The 21145-nt window shown below is 37.2% G+C and overlaps 1 protein-coding gene and 1 long non-coding RNA gene across 2 annotated transcripts; one reads left to right on the top strand and one right to left on the bottom strand.

Annotated features, from left to right (window-relative positions):
* Positions 1-186: 186 nt before the first annotated feature.
* On the top strand, positions 187-2561 carry LOC122295641. The gene is made up of 3 exons (XR_006238194.1): positions 187-658; positions 1909-2017; positions 2118-2561. It is a non-coding gene; the product is annotated as an uncharacterized LOC122295641 (long non-coding RNA).
* A 2127-nt stretch (positions 2562-4688) lies between these two features.
* Positions 4689-6434, bottom strand: LOC122296897 (protein FAR1-RELATED SEQUENCE 5-like). Its single transcript, XM_043106693.1, has one exon. The coding sequence runs from the start codon at positions 6432-6434 to the stop codon at positions 4689-4691; it is 1746 nt and encodes a 581-aa protein (XP_042962627.1).
* Between the last annotated feature and the right edge of the window lie 14711 nt (positions 6435-21145).

The raw sequence follows: 21145 nt of genomic DNA, 5'->3' as shown, positions 1-21145 counted from the left end.
ATCGATACAATGTTCAACAACGTCTTTGATGACAACATCGAAACCGACTACCTCTCATAACCCAGATTTTATAGGCCCAGGCCCTTCTAAGAAGCCTAAGCCCAGCCCGCATAGAAGAAAAAAAGTCCAAAACGACGTCTTTTTAACATTAATCCTAATACCCAACTTATTTTTCTCTCTCTAATGTCCCCATCCAGGCCATCCCCGTCCAGCGCTCCCACCCCAATGTCTCTATCTTAGTCTCTCTAACCCGGAAAAGTCTAAACATCCTCGGGGTGCATCCCCGTTGCTTCCCCATTGCCTACATGGCAACTAAATCCAACGACGCCATTTTCAACTTAATAGCAGATTTGAAAATGACTCCCGTGTTTGCCATCAATCTCGTGTCTCTCTTCAATCTCGTCCCTCTCATCTCTCTCTTCTCTGAAGCCTCTCATCTCACATGAACCCTAACCCTAACCTCTCATCATCCCTCTCATCCCATGCTAACCCACCCGAACCCTAACCCTAACCTCCAAGCTGAAACCCAAACGAACCCTAACTCAAAGATTAGGGGAACCCATTATGCACAGTTGAGAAACAACCCATTCGATTACGATACAACCACCGCGAGCTGCACGGGCAGTACATAAGTTGTGGGAAGACCGAAGGAATTTAGGTTTATTTCCTTTATTTCTATTCTTATTGCCTTGTTACCTTCTATACCCATTTTCGAGTTTGTTTTGTATTATCTCATTCACAGGATTCCTGATTTTCGAAAGCTTTATCTCTATACGCTACAACTAAAGCTTTCATTTAGTTTCAAATTTCTGATTTTTCTATTTCTCTGTTGTTGCTCTTGGAATTTGATGGTCGGATCTTACTATGAATGTACTTCGTGGTATTTGGATCGGTGTGGATGGATTCTACAAGTTAGACAATAGTGTTTTTTTTAGCCCTTTTCTGTTTAGATACAGATCTTTATTTGATGAATGTTTCGCGTTTGTGCATTCAAATGTTTTTTCTTGGTCCTAGTATGATTCAATCCCTTGCTTTTCTGCAATAATGAAAAAAATGGGATTTGAAGTAGAAATTAGAGAGGGCAGTTTTGCTCAACATTGTAGCATGGGAGCAGGTTTTCAGTTTAGACAAGATGCCGTGAAATGAATCTAGGTTAGAGAGGAAGACCTGGTAATCGTTTGAGGTTTGTGAAAGGATTAAGCATTTCTTTAGAGGGATCATGTAATTTTAAGGCCACTTGTAGTGCAAGGATCTTTCAGATTGTAAAAGAACAAAACCTGTCTCTGTGATAAAATCCCAGGGCTTCCTGTCTTTTGCTGTGTTTGTTTCCAAAGCACTTGAGTAGCTATGGAGGATCAATACCCATCTTTAACTCAATTCTAAGGATAGACTTGTATCTCTTTCTAACTTCTAGAATGCAAGCTCTAACTATGCTTAATTCAAGAGAAATGTAATTATAACAAAATAGAATTTTCATTTAGAGAATGTCCTTGTTAGGTTTGGATCATGTTAATTGAAGTTCAATGTGTATACAAAATCTAATAAATAATCATGTAGTGACAGTAATAGTGGTACTTAATTTGATGCTAGTGATGTGGTACTTAATTTGATGCTAGTGATGATAACATTAATGCTCATAGCAGGTTCTTTTTTTATCGCTATGATGTAGAACTATAATTCTCTTTTATTAACTTCCCTTCATTAATATCATTTGAAAATTAAAAACTAATTATATGGAAAAGAATACTTTCTAAACTTGCTACTCTTCATTAATTTGTCAAAATTTGTTGCTCTTCACCAATTATTCCATCATTATTCAACTGTTATTCAATTTTTTTTTATTGGGGTTCATCTTAGAATGTCAAAATCATCTTCATCAATATCTTCATCATCTTTTCCCAAACGTAGATTGGGAAAAGAATTGTGCTTCTGCGAGCTGAAAGCCACATTGAAATGGTCAACTACTACAAAAAATCCTAGAAGACCCTTCTTAGGGTGTTCAATATATAATACCCAGGTAACTACATTATTTGTTGCCTAAAATATTTTGGATATATAAGTATTAATATAATGTACAGTTCCTCTTATTAATAAATGCATGAAATATTTATGAGCAGGGCTTACCATATTGTAAGTTTTTCAAGTGGTTGGATGGTAATGAAGTGATTGAGCTACAAGTTCAAGAAAGAATTGATGAATTGTTAAAGAAAGAGAAAGATGTAGAGAAGATACTTGAGATGCTGGAAAAGAGGGAGATTGAGCTCCGTAAGATAATGGATCGCCTCGAGAGAGTAAGCATGGTGCTGTCCAATAAAAGTGACGAGGTTACGCAAAACGAGTTCATCAATAACGCACAAGAAGCTAGAAGAAAAGGATTATGCACACTATTTTGGATTTATTGTTGTTTTGTATTTGTACATGCATTTTACCTAGTGTTATATAAGTGAATTTGGGATTGTTGTTAACTAGTGTTTTGTACTTTGTGGAATATTATCCTAGTTATGTAACTGAGATTCATTGAATGTAATTGAAGTAAAAGCTCATCTTGTTTCTGTGCCAAAGAGTAGAAAATGTTTCTGCCCAAATGCTTGGTTATATGAAATTGATGGAAGAAACGTTATTGATATATGGTGTTGTTAATTAGTCATTATTTCTTGTATTCTGTAATGGAAATTATAGTTAGTTGAGATGTTCTTTTTGGAAGGCTGATGAATTATTTTTTTGGATTATATAGTTGTTGAATTGGTCTATCTTAATGATTCCAGCTGATTCTCTTTCCTAGCAGCAATTTATGTTGTTGCTATTTTATGTTGAGGGATGTTCCTTACGGGGCAGAAAAAAAAGAGGGAGATTTATTACTCCACAACAGGTGTACCTCAAAGAAAAGAATCTATTGGATATGTTTAAATACTTAATTATTCTGGAAGTCTACGTCTACACATATATATGTTACTTGATATCATGGCTTCACAGAAAACTCTGTACATTGAAATGTATATAAGTTATTTTTTTGGAAAATTCTAAGTAAATGACTATCCGAAAGCACAAGCAACACTCTGTACAAAATCAACACTATATATCCAATTTCACCCTTGGATACTATAATCTAACTGGACAGAGCAACACTGTGTACAAAAGCACAAGCATAATTGCACTATCCAACACGTATGAGGAATATTAGTTCCAAGCAAAAGAAGCACATCAAGAAAATTAAGGTATCTGCACAATATCTACCATGATTGATCTCTCATTCAGATTATAAATAATTAGCAAAAAATAAACTTTATAACTGCTGCAACGTTATGTTCAAATCAACTTTATTGGAAAAGATCCAGTTCCAAACAACTCAAACCATGAAAGAATACCAAGAAAGAAATAGGATGTTTGAACAAGATCAGTACTACCTGCAAGAAGGTCTGGGTTATATGCATATAGGTTAACCTCCACGATGTTAATAATCCTGGCAACTAAAGGAACTGCTGCACATAAAAGACAACTAAGTGAACTAAATATCTAATATTGACACAACCTGAATGTTGAAACATCATCCTCATCATCTTATTAAGCATAAAATCATATGGACAGTATTCGATTGTAACTCCTTCACTTACAAAAAACAAAGACACAACAAAGTGCACAATTCAAACTCCTTAATACACAAGAATAGCTAAATCCTCAAGTCTAAGCTGGTCTGCAAATCTATATCCACAACCAAGTGCCTCAAATACACAAAATATATTAAATCTACACATCCAAGTGCACCAAAAAAGGCAACCTATATTTCCACACATCCACACATCCAAGTACACATCCAAGTTTGGAATACATTCAATACTAATAAATATTCACAACCCCTTTTCAATGCAAATAACAATATTTTCATTCCAACCGTTGTGATCGCCCAACCCAAAGTGCACAAATTGTGATCCATCCAACCCAACTTGCATCTGTAAATAATAAACCAAAATATTAATATTACTAATAAATATTAGTATTAAAGTCGAGGATAAAGTGCACAAATCCACTTACGCTTTCTTGACTCTGCATCACTATTTCTCGGGACTGTGTTCCAGTAATGTCTATACCCACACCCGGAATAGCTTGCTGGAAATCAATGGTAAATATACAACCAAATATTGGAACTTATTAATAAATATAAACTTATTAATATACCTGCATGTCTCCAACATTGGAGAGATCGATCTCAAAAGGGCCAAATAAACTCCTGCATACTTCCGCAACAGGTGTATCTCCTTTATCCACGACTCAGGTATCTCCTACAACCTGCTAATTAACAAAAAAATATACATTATTAAAAAATACTTATATTTAATAAAATGACTAGAAGACCCGAATAACATAAAATATTTTCACCTCTTTACGCTTCCCCTTTACCGGTGCTTTCTTTGTCTTTGCTTTTGCTTTCCTCATGTCTATTTTTATCCTAGATGCTCTTCTTAGAGATAGAGGTCTACCTTTGTCTCACACAACACGTGGACAATGTACTTCCCCAGAACACCCGACCGTAGTGTCATTTTCTGTACTATCAACATTAGAACCAATTTGAGTCAAAGATGGGGGTTCTTCATTGGCATGATACTGCTCAATCATCGCATATAACTTACTTCTTGCATCCTCAGTATGCTTTCTCGAACCAGCTGCATGAGTAATCATCTTATAACAAATACTTAAAAACTTGAATATCTATTAGCATTTGGCTGTTGGTCCCCTTCATCAAAGCTATTGTAGATTAATGTGTACCGTCTTTTAATATCCTTCCTCCATTGATCTAAAATGTATATTTCCAGAAAATATCTAATATCGTTACACCTGAATACAGCCAAAATGTGCCGACACAATATCCCCCTCATCTCAAATAAACCACAAGAGCACTTTGCAACTGCATCATCCTCACTAAAGTCCACAAAATGCCGAACCAACTTAGTGAACTCCTCCAAAGCTGCTTCATCCTCAACCATATATGTTTTTACTGCACCATCACTTTTATGTAACTTCGGATTCAAGTCAATGATACCGTTGACTTGCTGCTGAACTTCCTTGAACTTAGCAATCGTGTACAACTCTTGGAACCTCTTTTTAATTGGCGATCGAGATATGCAAGGGATTGTGACATTAAATGACTGGAAGTCTGCGAGATTTTCATTCTCAATCTTTTTTTTCAACACTTTATCAAATTGGTCTACAAACTCCTTTAAGTTTGTCCTAGAATGTACATAACCATCAAAGAATGCATTCATGCTCTCGTTTCGCTGCGTTGTACTCATTCCAGCCCAAAAACACTCCTTAAAAAATGCCGGTACCCAATGTTCACGCTCAACGTATAGGCTCTGCAACCACGCATTCTCATGCAAGTTGTAAGTAGTAAGCAACTCATCCCAACACTTCTCAAACTCATTAACACGTTGGGTGTCATATATGCATTTCATCAAGGCACTTTTCATCCCAGTTTTGTAGGAACCATATGAGCCAAGTTTCTCAAGAACTTTCTTCAGTATATGCCAAAGACAAAATCTATGCCGGGTATTTGGAAAGACAAGAGCGATTGCATTTTTCATCGCTCTATCTTGATCAGTGATAATAGCTTTCAGAGCGATTCCATCCATGTATTGCAACCATGTGTCGAATAACCACACAAATGTCTCGGTATCCTTACTAGAAATCAAGTTGGCTCCCAACAGAATTGACTGTCCATGGTGGTTTACACCAACAAATGGTGCAAAGGGCATCCCATATCGATTCTTTAGGTATGTGGTGTCGAATGTCACCACATCGCCGAAATATTGGTACGTTGCTCTACTACAGGGGTCTGCCCAAAAGACGTTCTTTAACTTCCTGTTATCATCTATGTCCATCATAGAAAAAAATTCAGGATTTTTGTATTGCATCCGTAAAAAATACTGTCGAAGTGTTACAGCACCACCTGCGCCAAGTCGTAGATGTCTTGCCTTGTCAATATAATTGCGACAATCCTTTTCAAGAAATGGGAGATTCTTGAATCCACCCGCTCCAACAATAAGAGATCCATAACTCTTACTAGCTCGGATGCCAGCCAAATCATTGGTATCTAGGACTCTTTTTACGGCATCACTAACTTCTCTATTACATCGAAAGAAGTGGGATTTCTTTGGACTGAGGCCATGGTTATGGATATTATGTACTATCGTCAACCTCAGCACTCCATATTGCCTTAAGGCATTAATCCTTGCCTTACATTCTGTCCTTCCTGTCGGACGTGATTTGACAACATTCAACGTCCTATTCTGGGCCTTCCCACCACGGGCACAACAAAGAGTGACATATCTAACAGAGTCATCTTCTTCCCTATTAGTCCGTTTTGTCATCATCCCAAACCCACATTTTTTACCATATTCCTTATAATAACATAATACCTTTTCAAGGGAATTAAACTCCATTCCCGACTTTGGCTCTTCAATCGTATCATCATCAACCACTTGGACATTTTGAGATTTTAAGGGACTGCCACTATTAGATTTCGTAAGATTTGGTCATTTCTCAGTACGCTGTTCAACTATAGGAGATCCACGTGGTGCTTCAGATTCCCCACTATCAGCTCTATTATTGAGTTCTGAACCAACTATCTTGCTCGTGGCAGAGCTTGTATTGCTGATAGGAGTCGAAGGTTCTATGATATGTTGAAAAGAGTAACCAGAATTCTGTAACAAATTATAAAAGCTCATCAATTAAACTACTACAATTAAGCCACCTTATTTTTGTAATAGTTGTAAAAAAGCCAACTTATTAAGAATAAATCGAGCTACAACTTATCACTACCTATATGTTGATTGGATATTGGTTACCAGCCGGATATGGTAAAAAAGTTGGTGACCACGTAGGCACTGATCCAAAGTAACCAGGCATGTAAGTTGGAATGTTTTGACTAGTTGATGGTATGGCCTAACATTATTAGACAAAGTTATTGATATATTTTCAAAAAAGAAATATCAACATTATCAATGTTATTGAAGTGCTCAATTATATAACATACATACCTCCGATGGAGGATTTGAGCTAGATGATGCTTACGTAGTTGGTTGTTCTTTCTCATTTCTCGTGCTGGGAAAATATAATAGAACTACCACGAATTAAGTAATTCAACATAAATATGAAATCTTAAATACTTTTTAAAGGCATTTAATCAAATGAACACATGTTATTAATTGCAACCTCAAGTAACAACCAAAGAGAATAAGGAATGACACCAAATGGACTCTATTCATATGGAATGAACTCCATAGAAGTTGACAAGCTGGGATCTTGAATATCTATGGTAGTGCATTTTGGATTTGAAGCAAAATGAAGACAAAAATCAGGCTATCAATCAAATCGTATAGTAGCTACTTATGTTGGTCCTTTGCTTTGAGTAAACGGTAACATGGCACTCATCTGCATAATTTGTGACGCCCCCAAATTTTTGTTTGGGATTGGACGTACATTTGAAGCGTCGAGACATGCAACACAAGGTTACCTGCCCCCGTTCATGACATATAAGATGCAATGTTCCTAATATGCATATAACATTATGCAATATTCGCAGCGGATGAATTTTTCTTTAGCAATACTATGCACCAAATTGAAAATATCCTAAAAGCTTAAAACATACTTCATATATAAAGACCCATTGAACAACTAAGATCATAACACTAGTCCAAAATGCTTATGATCCAAAAAGTACTGGAGATGCAACTCCATTGTACAAGTAGTAATTTACGTTAACTACTATATTAACATTGACGTCGCTCCTGTGTCTAGTGGGTCAACTCCTGATTCTCCTTCAGGTCCTGTAACAAGATCTACCATTCGGGAGGAATGGTAGTTGGGACTACCACAGTGAGATTTGATTACAAATCTCAGTAAGTTAACAACAACTTCCACACAGGCTAATGATGCATGGATGACAGTAAAAGCATGAATGTATAATCAAATTCATAAGTAATTAAAACATAACTTGACGTACAACATAGCATAATTGACATAACTTAAATTGAAACGTGAACTGAACTTAACTTGACATGAACTTGATCTAAAACTTGTCTTAACATGAACTTGTTCTGAAACTTGACTTAACATGAAAAATACATACTCCACAGTTATTGTGGCCTCATGTACATAACATAATTGACATAACTTAAATTGAAACGTAAACTGAACTTGACTTAACATGAACTTGATCTGAAACTTGACTTATCATGAACTTGTTCTGAAACTTGACTTAACATGAAAAATACATACTCCACAGTTATTGTGACCCCATGTATTCTACGTGTAAATACATATTCCACAGTTGTTGTGGCCTCATGTATTCTACGTGTAAATACATACTCTACAGTTGTTGTGGCCCCATATATTCTACAAATCACAATGCAGTTAAATATATACTCCACAATTGTTGTAGCCCCATATATTCTACGTGTAAATACATACTCCATAGTTGTTCTGGCCCCATATATTCTACACATTATAATGTAGTTAAATACATACTCCACAGTTATTGTGGCCCCATGTATTCTACGTGTAAATACATACTCCACAGTTGTTGTAGCCTTATGTATTCTACACGTCACAATGCAGTTAAATACATACTTCATAGTTGTTGTGGCCCCATGTATTTTACGCGTCACAATGCAGTTAAATACATACTCTACAGTTGTTGTGGCCCCATATATTCTACGTGTCATAATTGTTGTGTCTCACGCAGTGTATGCGTCATAATTGATGTGACCCCATACTTCGTGTGCCACAGTTGTTGTGGACCCCACAAAACTGAATGTAACTCAAGATGAAACGTGACTGGAATACGAAAGGACTGAAGCCCTGACGTAACATAATGTGACTTGAACATAACTAGAAATACATGACCAACTTGAGATAGAAATATTTCGTAACATGGCATAACATATAATAGACAACATATTTAACATGACATACTTGCAACAGTGAATATTACATGACTTGACATACATGTAATAGATGGCATATTTAGGATGATGTACTTGTAATGTACAGTAATACATGACAAAATATATTATGTAACAGATAAAAACTAATGACAGAATAAATTCTATATAATAGACAATTACGTGATGACTTGGCATGGCATGACATATATGATAACACATATACATACACTATAGTTCATTTACTTAGCACACATACGCAGTAGACTGCTAGTAAGTTAAAAGCTAACTTATCTTAATCTCCACATTTCTTATAAAACCTTAAACGCGATCACGAGGAACTGTAATTAGTGATTCTAAAAGTTAGCACTAAATCACTAATAAATTGAAATATAGAAAATACTAACTTATAGAGTAAAATTTTCATTTCACTCTCTGCATGTAGGAAAATGACCGTTTTACCCATAACTTAAGGATTTTACATACTAACTCCAAAAGTCACCAAAATTTACATGCCTCATGTAAATTTTATCCTCAATTCAAATATCAATTTAGAAAATTTTAAAACTAATCACAACTATTAAAACTCCATAGGGCCGAAATTCCCATAAGCTATTTCTATTGATTTTTGTTTCCAACTTGTTTTGATCAACCTTTTGATCTATGACGTATAAATATGTGATCTTCAAACCAAACCATCACATGGTTTAAAAAGATGTCTTAAAACATATATAAGCTTCTAATTCAAGATCACATGGTTAAAAATTAACCAAAACATAAATTTAGCCAAGAACATCCACACTTTGTCTTATCTGAATATCTCTTTGCATAAAATTTCATATCTTTGAAACTAAAATCAAATATCTTCAAAATAATAATATAACATGTATATAAGATACTTAGGATCCTCCAATAAAATTATCAAAGTCATTGGAATAGGTTTAGACCACCAAAGAGTTAAACTTTCTCAAAATAGAAACTGTTTTTCCTCTTCCAGTTTCTAAGTTTCTAAATCTAAGAAAATATTTCATCAAAACATTTAATCATGCAAAAATCCTCAACCAATAGTCATATATACATGTTAAAAATACTCCATAAAAATTTCGGACCAATATCTATCCATTAGCTTGGTCAAAAACTCCAAACTATAACATATTCTCCAGTTTATTTCCTAGAATGACCTTTCTATAGTTTAAACAATATTTGACTGACCAAATGATCTTAAAATGGAACAAATAAGATATTCACATAAACTAGACTCAAAAAGGAACAACTTATATAAAGGATACTTTATGATAAAACACTTACAAAAGCTTCGAAATGGGTGTGCAAAAGAACTCCTAAAAGCTGTCCGAGAGAGAGTGTTTGGTATTCTTTTAATGGAAAGTGCAAATGAGATAATTTCATGGGGAGGGGTGGCTGGAGATACTTATGGATGAGATATGGAAGAGATGAAGCTAGAGTGAGAGTTAAGTGTAGGACTCTCTTACCCGAAGTGAGAGTTAAGTGTAGGACTCTCTTACATAGAATGAGAGTTAAGTGTAGGACTCTCTTACCCAATAATATCCACGAAATTAGCTTAAAATATTTTTATCCAATAATATCCACAAAATTAACTTAAAATATTTTTATCCAAAAATATCTACAAAAATTAGCTCAAGATATTTTTATCCAATAATATATACAGTTTTGAACAGACGTTTCGTCCGAAAATATGAAAAAGTGTTATTGCGCCATAAGACCTTAACTAACCCTCCGAGTCTAATGCACAAACCATAATACATTTAGACACTTCTAACTATCTCCAATAATCAAAAATACACTTCTGATACCATAATGAGTAATAACACTAACTATGTAGTTAGACTAAAACTTATATGATTAATGGATTTGTGAAAGCTTATAGAGTCTTCACGAAGTTCTTAAAGTCTATAGAAATTTCACAATTGAATTTCTAGTGGGCTGTTATATAATTAATATACGGAGGCTAGTGATTTGAAAGGATCATTTGTCTCCTTTCTCATAAGAGATCCTGGAGGAGTCTACATGGAGATCATACTCACCTGGCCACCCCACCTTATCAAAATAATAATGAAGAGGTTAGTGATCTTTTTTACTTAAGTTTCAAAGTGAAGCTTGCTAGCTTCAATTATATATAAAACAAAAATCAATGAAGATAATTTGTTTTATGGTTTAGCTGATCTGTACTTGCTTAGATTCTTCATAATTTTTTTTTGTCTGCTAACAATCCATCTTAACTAATTAATATGTGTTAAGTACTAGGGGCCAAATCAGAGAAATATTATAACTTTCGCATAAAATTAATTAAGTAGGATAAGGCCGATATATATAAGAAGGAATCCCATCATACATAATATAAAGATCACACATCCCCTCTCTAGCAACCCCATTTCAATCGGAAACCAAGCTACTGAAAATACCAAAAACAACCCAGTACTAAGCAATATAAAATGCCCAAAAAAAAAAATAAAATAAAGGAGAACAAAGAAACAAATGAGAAAATGTGTAACAACAACCCAGATCAAATGTTTAAAGACAAACTCAGTTAAACCTGTTCTCTTACCCACAAATGCAGATGAAAGACCAAGCTAAAAGCCAGTTCTAGCTCGTCGGCAACGTCTCTGCTTCTGGTTTTGAGATCCTGCACAATTTTCTTCACTGTTCTTCAAAGATTAACCAACCGTTCTCTTACTTACTCACAAATACAGATGAAAGAATAGAAAAATCAAGTTCAAGCTCGTCGGCGATGGGAGGTTCTGGTTTTGGCCTCTGCTCGCTTCTTTTTAAAATCACGTCAAAAGCTTCCTCCAGCATTCAACTCTGCTTTCTTCCGCCTTTTTCCTCTCTTTTTTTTTTTTTAATTTACCGGCTGACGTGGCAACTGCCATGTCAGTCATGGGGACACAACGGGGTTATGCCCCAGGGATATGTAGCAGTATTGCTCTAACCTATCTCCCATCTTTCTCAGTCGTCCTGCTGCTCTCTCCCCTCGGCCAGTCTCTGATTCTCGCCCGCCTCTCTTTCTCTTTCACTTTGGCTGTTCTCTCTGCCACTCATGATGCTACAATTTAAATCCCTTGCATCAAGCACCATTCTCCACCTGAGAAAACAAGTTGAATGCCTAAGCGCCCACTCTGTTCATCCACTGTACTTGCCGCCACTTCCACTCCTCCCAACCACCACGTTCCGTAGGTAAGCCCCTCTCTCTCTCTCTCTCTCTCTCTCAGTCTCTTGGTCTCTTTCTTATCTTCCAGTTTGTGGTCTCGTCACTGTTATGCCGACACCAATTTGGATGTGGTCACGGGTGCCTGAGCAAGGCCTTGAAGTGTCACTGTTACACCGACGCCACTTCAAGGCCTCACTCAGGCACCCATGATAGATGTTGCCAATGTAGCTGACGTCACGAACGCTACCACACTGTCCCTACTGCCAATGAGAGGTTTGAGATATCATAGACATAGGAGGAAGGAGCTTGTGAGATTGGGTTTGGTATTCAAATATGTCCGGGTTGTGAATTTAAATTTTGATCTTGGGTTTGTAATGGAGTTTTTGGGCTAATTTCAAGGAGTTTGGGTTGACTATCCGCTAAGTTATATTTTTGGGAAACATTGTACTTAGGCCATTATAAACTCGAGGCACCAAGTGGACTAGATGTTGAATGGGTTGTTCATGGGCTCAAGAGTTGGTTCTCACTAAGATGTAGTCCGAACTATATTAGTATGTTATTTATGTTAAACCGGTTTTTAATAATGTTATGAGTTTTTTTTTTTTTTTTTTTTTTTAAGGTGAGCTCAATATATTATAATTAAGGGATATAGAAATACATAAATAAGGGGTAAGGGGATCTTGACAAACACCATTTTTTAACTAGTGCAAAATTATAGAAAAATAAAATGAAATGGGCACTAGAAACAAATAAATATTTCCTACCCTTCCTTGCTAAGAGGGAGCCGCACAAAGTGACAGTCTTTATGCAATCCAAGAGTGAGATTGTAGTTTCATGACTGTAGGCTATGGTGATGTAGTGACTGCATTTTATCTTGAAGTGGCTATTGGGGAAGTCCATTGCCTCGTCTTCAAGATCCTTAGGCCCAAATTGGACAATTCTTATAATAAAAGGTCATACAAAAAATTCTAACTCCATTGCGTTATACTTCATCACAAAACTCCACTCTCCCAAAGGAGTACATGTGATTCTCACGATGGGGGCAAAATTGAAAAAAGTGGGGCTCATGGGTTGTGGGCCTTGTGCTAGAGAGAGACCACCAAGGGATTAAAGAGGGGGTGGTGAATCTGGTGATCATCAAGCACTAACGGTAATATTTTACTAAACTCTTTAGATATAAGAGTATCCTAGCAAAATTTGGGAAAAGTAGTAAGGAAAACATAAGGAAAGCAGTAAGATAGAGGAAAACATGGACGGATTAATGTTTGAACCAACTTTGGAATCTATGATAGTGGGTGGGGCCCAGGCGCTTGTCTTCTTGCAGCCACAACAGATCTGAAGGATCTGATTGGAGAATCCTTTGGTTCGACGTGTGTGGTGAGAAAAGATTTCAGAAGGGGTGGCACGTGAGGCCCACGCGTGGTTGTTGTATTGGGAACTTCGGTCAAGCCTTCAAACACTAACGGTCCGATCCTCTCCTTGTTGCTCCTCTAGTGACCGATAGGACTCCTTTGCTTGGTGAAGATCATGTGTAGCCCAAATGGAGCTTGAGTGAAATGAGGCTAGGGTTCAATGGTGGGAAGTATGGATGGTGTTTGGGCTAGGTGATCACCGTTTGAGTGATGATGGTGTACGGCTAAGTGACCCTTGTTATGCTAGGCGCTATTTGTGTGCTAGGATTGGATGAAAGCCAATCTTGGCTAGGGTTTGGTGTAGGTTTCGACCAAGACAAGAGTGAAAGGTGGCTAGGGCTTAGGTGGCAATTAGATCTCCTACAAGTTAGGAATTGTGCAATTCTTAAAAAGTAGGATTTGTGATCTAGAGATCTAGAATGACAAGGGCTGGCCGAAAATGGATAGGATGGATAAGGTTAATGTGTTTTGGTGGGAAAATGAAATTTGAGTGAGTTAATCAAGAGATCTTGACCAATCACACAAATTATGGAAAATTGGGATGAGAGAAAATAGGATCTAGGGTTTCGGCAAGCCAAGGAGGCTATGGCCGAATAGTGTATGTGAGATCTAGGGTTTTGTGGATTGTTTAGTTATGGGATTATGAGGGTGCGTGTAAGGCTCGATGTGGGGCTAGGGTTTTGTGGTTTATGGCAATTGAAGGTGGTTTGAAAGGGAAAGGATAGGGCTAGCCGAATTGCTTGTTTGGGAGATGGGAATTTTCAAGAAATTTCAAGGAAATCCTATGAATATGTGAGAAATCACATAAATATAAGAGATCTAGCAAACCACAACACAAACCAAAATCCCAATGAAGGATTCGGCCTCTTCACTTCAATCAATCCACAAATCTCCAACAAAAGCACAAAGAGAGAAAATGAAAAGAACAAATGAACCAAACAATCTTTGATTCATGAATTACACAATGAATTGAATGGAAACCTCAAATATATTAAAGGATAAATTGAATCACACCTATTCACGAATTGTAAGGTGTGATCCTCTACTTGGAGATTCACGAATTGCACCCTAAAAGAGTCCAAGTGCAAGATGTACCGAAAATGATAAACTCCAAGCCCTATGGTTGGCCACTCAATGTTCAAAATGCCAAAAGATCCTAATGAAATGTCTAAGGGTCCTATTTATAGAGTTTACAAAGTGGAAACCCCAAAAGGTCCCTAGGCAAATTAAAATAAATAAATAAAGTAAATGAAATAATAATTAACAAGACTTTAAATAAAATAAATAAAAATAATAATATGGATTAATTAGCCATAGTGGCTGTGGCATGCAAGGCCCATGGTGGCCTATGGTGGTGCATGGCTAACGGCTAGGCTAGTCATGGCTTGATTCGCAGCTCGCTGCATGGCATGGCATGGTGCTATGTGTTGGTTAGGTGGTGGGCACAACATGGCGCTGTGCATGGCATGGTGCCAAACCTAGACCTGATGGTGGGCACAGGGTGATGCCATGCTACTGTTATGGTGCCCAGTCAAGTGGCTTGGGTGGAGGTCCTGCATGGCCGGGCTAGTGGCCTGGGCGATGAGAATGCATGGCCCAAGCTGACGGTTTGGGCTATAGGGCTGCAAGGCACAAGCTGGAGCCGTGCGCTGGTTGGCATGCCACTAGCCTCACTTGCAAGGCACGGGCTAGAGTCGTGCGCTGGATGGTGTGTTTGTGAGGGCACACCACTAGCCTCACTAAGTGGTGCTGGGACACGCATGCATGCGCTCAGGTGCATGCTCAAGGGCACGCGCAAGCCTGTACACATGGTCTGCGTGTGGCCAGTAACCTCCATGATTGCCCGCTGCGTGTCATGGTCTGAGCCAAGGCATGCAAGCAGGCTAGCCATGTGATTGTCTTGACCCTCCATGAGCCATGTTGAGGTGTGGTCCCAGGCAATTCTCCTGGGGTTTGTGACATGTTGGTGGTTGTTGGCATCACGTAAAGCACACCCGTGGCTATTATCACAAAACCACCACTTCTCTCCAGACAATTGGCAGCCTGTGAGCCTTCTCGTATGGCGAGTGTCTCTCAAATGTTGATGGAAAACTGCAGATCTATTTTTTTCGGCATTTGAGGAAACAAAATAACTACTAAGAGCATCCCCATCCAGTCCCACATCAGTCCCGCATCTCTATATTTTGAGGTAATTTTTAGGGTTTTAACATAAAACCTTTCCCCATCCGGATCCCCAAATTGAGTCCAATTTTAGGGGCGCTATAGTACATCCCCATATATGGGGATTTACTGTACATCTGCATCCCATCGTCGCCCCAACGGTTTTGGAGCTCGACCCGCGACTTCTTCTCCCTCCCCTCCCCAGAACGCAGCACCTACACCCCTTCTTGCCTAAATCGAAGGTGAATCTCCACAAATATTGCCCCGATTTGTGGTTTTTGCATTTGGATCTTTGGTTTCCCATTGTTTCATGTATTTGAAAATTTTTTTTCCTCTCGGTTGGTTCCTGTGTTGATTTCGGCGTTGGTGTTATGGTTTTGTGCCTCCTGTGTTTCTATCGGCATTCCTGTTGTGGTTTTCTGATAGGAATGTTTCTATCGGCATACCATGTGAGTGTTTCTTGTCTCTGTAACCGAGCATTTTGGCTTCAAAATCTGAAAGGCACCTGTATAATTTTCTTGCAGATTTTTAGACTTAATGTGTATATAAATATTTTCTACTGTTTTTTCCTATCGTTCGTGAAGTTTAATAATGAAGAACGATGGTAAGGGCTTTCTCCTTCTCTGCTTGTCGCGATCACACACACATTCCTTTTGGTTATTTTCCACTTCCATGAATTTTCTTGTGCTGTGAGTTTCAAATGTACAGTCCTAGAAATGTAAGAATTTATCATATTATTGCTGTGATTTTGGGTCTGTGCCGATGTTGGGATTTGGGGATTTGAGAATGCTATAAACTGTCATTTTGGGTAACTGCCGATTTGGGGATTTGAGAATTTCTCCACTGCTTTTGTGTGATGTTTGGTCACTGCTGATTTTGGTTATTGGTGGGTTTTCTCCTACATCTTGGGGTTAGTTTAAGCTTGTGGTGCTCCTCTTGAAACTTTGCATCAGACATTGAAATGAGGTTAATTGTAACCTTTTAGCATTGGTTGGCTGACATTGAACTACTTAAGTTTCTACCTATGGAAATGAAATCCTAGTGCTCGAATTATTGTGCTTTGCTTTTGTTCAGAGGAATATATTTGTTATTTGGAGAGATGGAAATGTCAGCCATTTCCATGATGATTTTTCTTTGCCTTGTGACATCTGTTGTGCTATCTCAATCTTTACATTTTTTTTTAGGCATCTGTGCTTTGGTATATGCTATAGATACTTTATTCTTTCATTACTTGATGGAGTTCATTGAACTTTTTTTTCTTATCAAGTAATCTGAGTATTGATAACTCCTTGATTAATTCCTTTTATGCCTTTTCGACTTCCAGTTTTGTTTCTCTGGTATTTTCTCTAGATCTATCATGTGTTAACTCTAGTATCCTTTTTTATATCAACTCTAATCCATGTAAATACAAAGAATCCAGGATTGTACTTTTCAATGTTTATATCTATTGAGTTTTGTATTAATAAATCGAAAGGCATTTGGGTTATATATATATACACACATGTTTTCATTAGACCACTATTTTGAGAACCCCTTTAACAATCATATTATCTAGCTGAGACTTTGATTCCATAAATTAAGTATATCTTGTTTGGAGAAGTTGTTGGCTAAATTCATTGCCCCTGCTTTATGCCTTATTCTATTTCAATGTGAAAATTGCAGTTGTAGCATACTATAACTCATCATTTATTTCAGGTATTTTTTATGGAATCTATTTAAAAGGAATAATTGAAATCATATTGTCGAAATCCTAGTGTTTATATTAATTGTAACCAAGCTAATGGACTTGATTATTAAAAATGATATATCTCATGTCTTGAATCAATTAAAGAGGACAAATTAATTGAGGAAAAATAAAAAGTAAATATCTCTTTTCTTTTATTAACACATAACCATATTATGCAGTTACTTTCTACTTGCCATTTGGCCTTGTCGTGGATCCCAAAACTTAAAAACACTAACTGGACACTCTCAAACTCGTGCATGTATTGCCCCTCTCTTGATTATCATTGATCAACCCTTTTTTGAGCATTTATTATTATTAGTAACATTGGCCAGCTGCATTTATTTTATTTTAGCTTTGTGCATTTTCATTTGCTCTTTCCAAATAATAATTACACATTGTTGTTGGGTCATTTGCAGTGTTTTGTATCTCTAGGGGGAGGGAGACTGTTATTAGGCTGTGATGATGGTGTTATTGTGCGGATAAACACATAAGTGTTAATAGGGCCCCATCGATATGCCGAGGCAATCCTCTCCTAAATGGCTATATTGCAGTTTGTGGTACTTTCCACAAAAGACAATCGGGGTTCGGGTAGGGTTTTGCAGCCATTCGATGTTAGGTTCCTTTCTTACGCATGCTGTCAATATTTACACCATTCTGAGCCCCATTTATATTTATATTCGATATAAATTGACCGGATGAGGATGCTCTTATTTAACATTATTAAATTTAGCATGTTGTTTGATTGTTTTTGTGTTATGTTGTGATATAAAACTAATGTCTCAAACTAATGGAACTCGGCTGTGATGATGACAAAGCCTAGTGGGCATACAGAAAATTATTGGTTATTTCCTTAATGGCGTGGTAACCCGGATGACCATTAAGTACTGGCAACCGCTTGTTGCAGCCATGAATGGGTGGCCAATAATTTCCTAAATGTCACCATTTGGTTCCTGAGCGGTGACCCCGACTAAACCCAAATTTCAAAGTTTCTTGTTCTAATATTTCATTAATATTTTAAAGATGGATTCCCAAGACCCTGGACATATGTACTTCACCAACCTCCTTAGTGAAGATCCTCAACTCGATCCCACTTACGGTGGGCAAAGTGGAACCCCTCCTATGACCCTTAATGACTCTCCACCCTTACCCCCTAATGAGTCAATCAAGGTTAGAAAATCAGTCAGGGGTGCAAACTTCACCCCCCAAAAAGACAAGTTACTTGTCTCTGCATGGCTAAATTGTAGCCTTGATGTCGTTCAGGGAACAGATCAGAAACACTCTCAACTTTGGGAAAAAATCTTTGAGTACTTTCAGCAATATAAAGAAACCATAAATGAGCGGACAATAAAGTTTTTAATACATCGATAGTCCGTTATTCAAAAGGCAACAAATATGTGCGAAACTAGTTCAAGTTGAAGGATTAAATCAAAGTGGCATGACCGAGCAAGACAAGGTAGAATTTCCATACTCATACTTATTTTACTAGTAATTTTTTTTTTGACCGGTTGGTTTAACATGGATTTTATTTGTTTATATGCAAGCTTGAGAAGGCGAACATTATGTACCAATTGCTAGAGAAATGCAGCTTTTAGTTCGAGCATTGTTGGCACCTATTGAAGGACCAACCTAAGTGGATTTGGCGCGCCACAAAGGATGATCCAAAGCGAAGGAAGACGATGTCCCTGTCCCCGACCCCGACCCCAACTCGATGTTCCGCAGCTACAGAGGATTCAGTTTTTGATCTCGAGATGGAGAATGTGATAGAGAATGAGGTTATCGAATTGGATCGACCAATGGGTAGGAAAGCTGAAAAAGAAAAGCGAAAGGCCCAAGGTAGGTAAATAAAGGAAAATTTTCAACTCAGAAAGATGATGTATACTCTTTTAAAGGAGTCGCGCGCTCAGAAGAAAGAGTTTTATCACCTTAAGGCCGAGAAGATGGAGTATGACAAGGAGAGAGAGTCAATAAATTACGTCTTGAAGATGATAGACTGAGGTTGGAGGCAGAGAAGCTGAGGATTAAAGCTAAAAAGGAGCAAAGTAAAATCCATCAAGAGGACGAAAGACTGAGGTTGGAGGCCGAGAAAGTGGAGCTTGCGAAGAAGGAATCAGATCAACGCATTATGATAATGGATGTGAGTGTCATGCTAGAAATGCAGCGACTATATTTCCAACAACTCCAGAGGGAAATCATGATAAGACGCAGTAATGCCCGAGATTTGGATTGATTGTATATGATTGTATTTGTTATTTTATGTTTCAGACAATGATATATGTGTAAAAAGTAATGTAAATATTTTTTTGTACTTTTGATAATAGTTTTCCTTGATATTTTTGTGCAAGTAAATTTGATGTAACAATTGCAGAAACAATTATAAATTATCTCAAATATAGTCCACTATTATACTCAAAGAAATACGAGGCCAAACTTGATTACGATTAATATAGTCACTACTAAAATTAAGGAATTACAAATACAAAGTAGATTAACTCAAACATAATTTAAAATAACATGAAGGAAATAATAGAATATAACGCGACCCCGACTAATGTTAGGAATATAATAACTATTGATGATCAATTAGATCTTCTTGAAGTTGATGATGTGCCAAGCTATCTCTAATATGATGATGACGCTACATGAAGTCCATAAGCTTAGTTGTATGATTGCGCAACAATTCCGGAAGATCATCATCAAGTTGATCATACTCAATATTCAGAGTGTCACTATCATCACGCTATTCTTCAATGATCATATTATGTAGAATAACATATACTTTCATTATATTTGTTAGTTTCTTCACTTTGAACATTTGGGAAGGTCCATGAATGATAGCAAATTGTTGTTGAAGTATCCTGAATGCACGCTCGACATCTTTTCTTGCGGATTCTTGTACTTTCACAAAATTTTTCTTCTTATTCCCTCTTAGTGATGGAATCGTCTTCACAAAAGTTTGCCACTTGGGATAAATACCTTTAGCAAGCTAGTACTCCGTAGTGTAGTTGTTACTATTGATTGTGTAATTGACTGGAGGAGCATGACCTTGGGCAAGTTCCGTGAAAATAAAATATCTCTCTAGGACATTAATGTTGTTATGTGAACCGGGCATACCAAAAAATGCATGCCATATCCAGAGATCATATGAAGCAACTGCTTCTAAAATAATAGTAGGTTCACGGATGTGGCCAGAGTACATACCTTTCCAGGTTGCGGGACAATTTTTTCACTTCCAATGCATGCAGTTAATGCTTTCCAGTATACCAAGGAATCCTCATTATATAGCAACAGCAAACAATCGGGTAATATTGTTGGCATTTGGAGGTCGCAGATATTCATCTGAAAAAACACTTACTATTATCTCAAAGAATTTTTTGAGGCTCTCCATTGCGGTGCTTTCACCAATACGTATGTATTCATTCATAAAATCTCCAGTAACCACATACGCCATCATTCTAAGTACTGTAGTTATCTTTTGCAGAGAAGATAAACCGAGTCTTCCGGCATTATCTCTTCTCTGGACGAAGTATAGCTCATAAGACTCTACCTCATTTAGAATACGGAGAAATAGGGACTGCTCATCTAAAATCTCCTTCGAAATAGATTCGAGGGATATAATGGATTTTCTGCAAAATAATCACAAAATAGATGCTCGTGCCCCTGAATATGATCAGCCGAATAAACTTGCGACGTTGGCGATTGTCACGATGCCTCGATGACTGTCCAT

The sequence above is a fragment of the Carya illinoinensis genome, chromosome 15, assembly GCF_018687715.1.
Source record: "Carya illinoinensis cultivar Pawnee chromosome 15, C.illinoinensisPawnee_v1, whole genome shotgun sequence".
Lineage (NCBI taxonomy): Eukaryota > Viridiplantae > Streptophyta > Magnoliopsida > Fagales > Juglandaceae > Carya > Carya illinoinensis.
This window is presented reverse-complemented; position numbering and strand designations above follow the sequence as displayed.

What these genes read in the sequence shown, in the direction of transcription:
- LOC122296897 (XM_043106693.1), bottom strand. Translation starts at nt 6,434, where the DNA reads ATGGAGTTTAATTCCCTTGAAAAGGTATTATGTTATTATAAGGAATAT.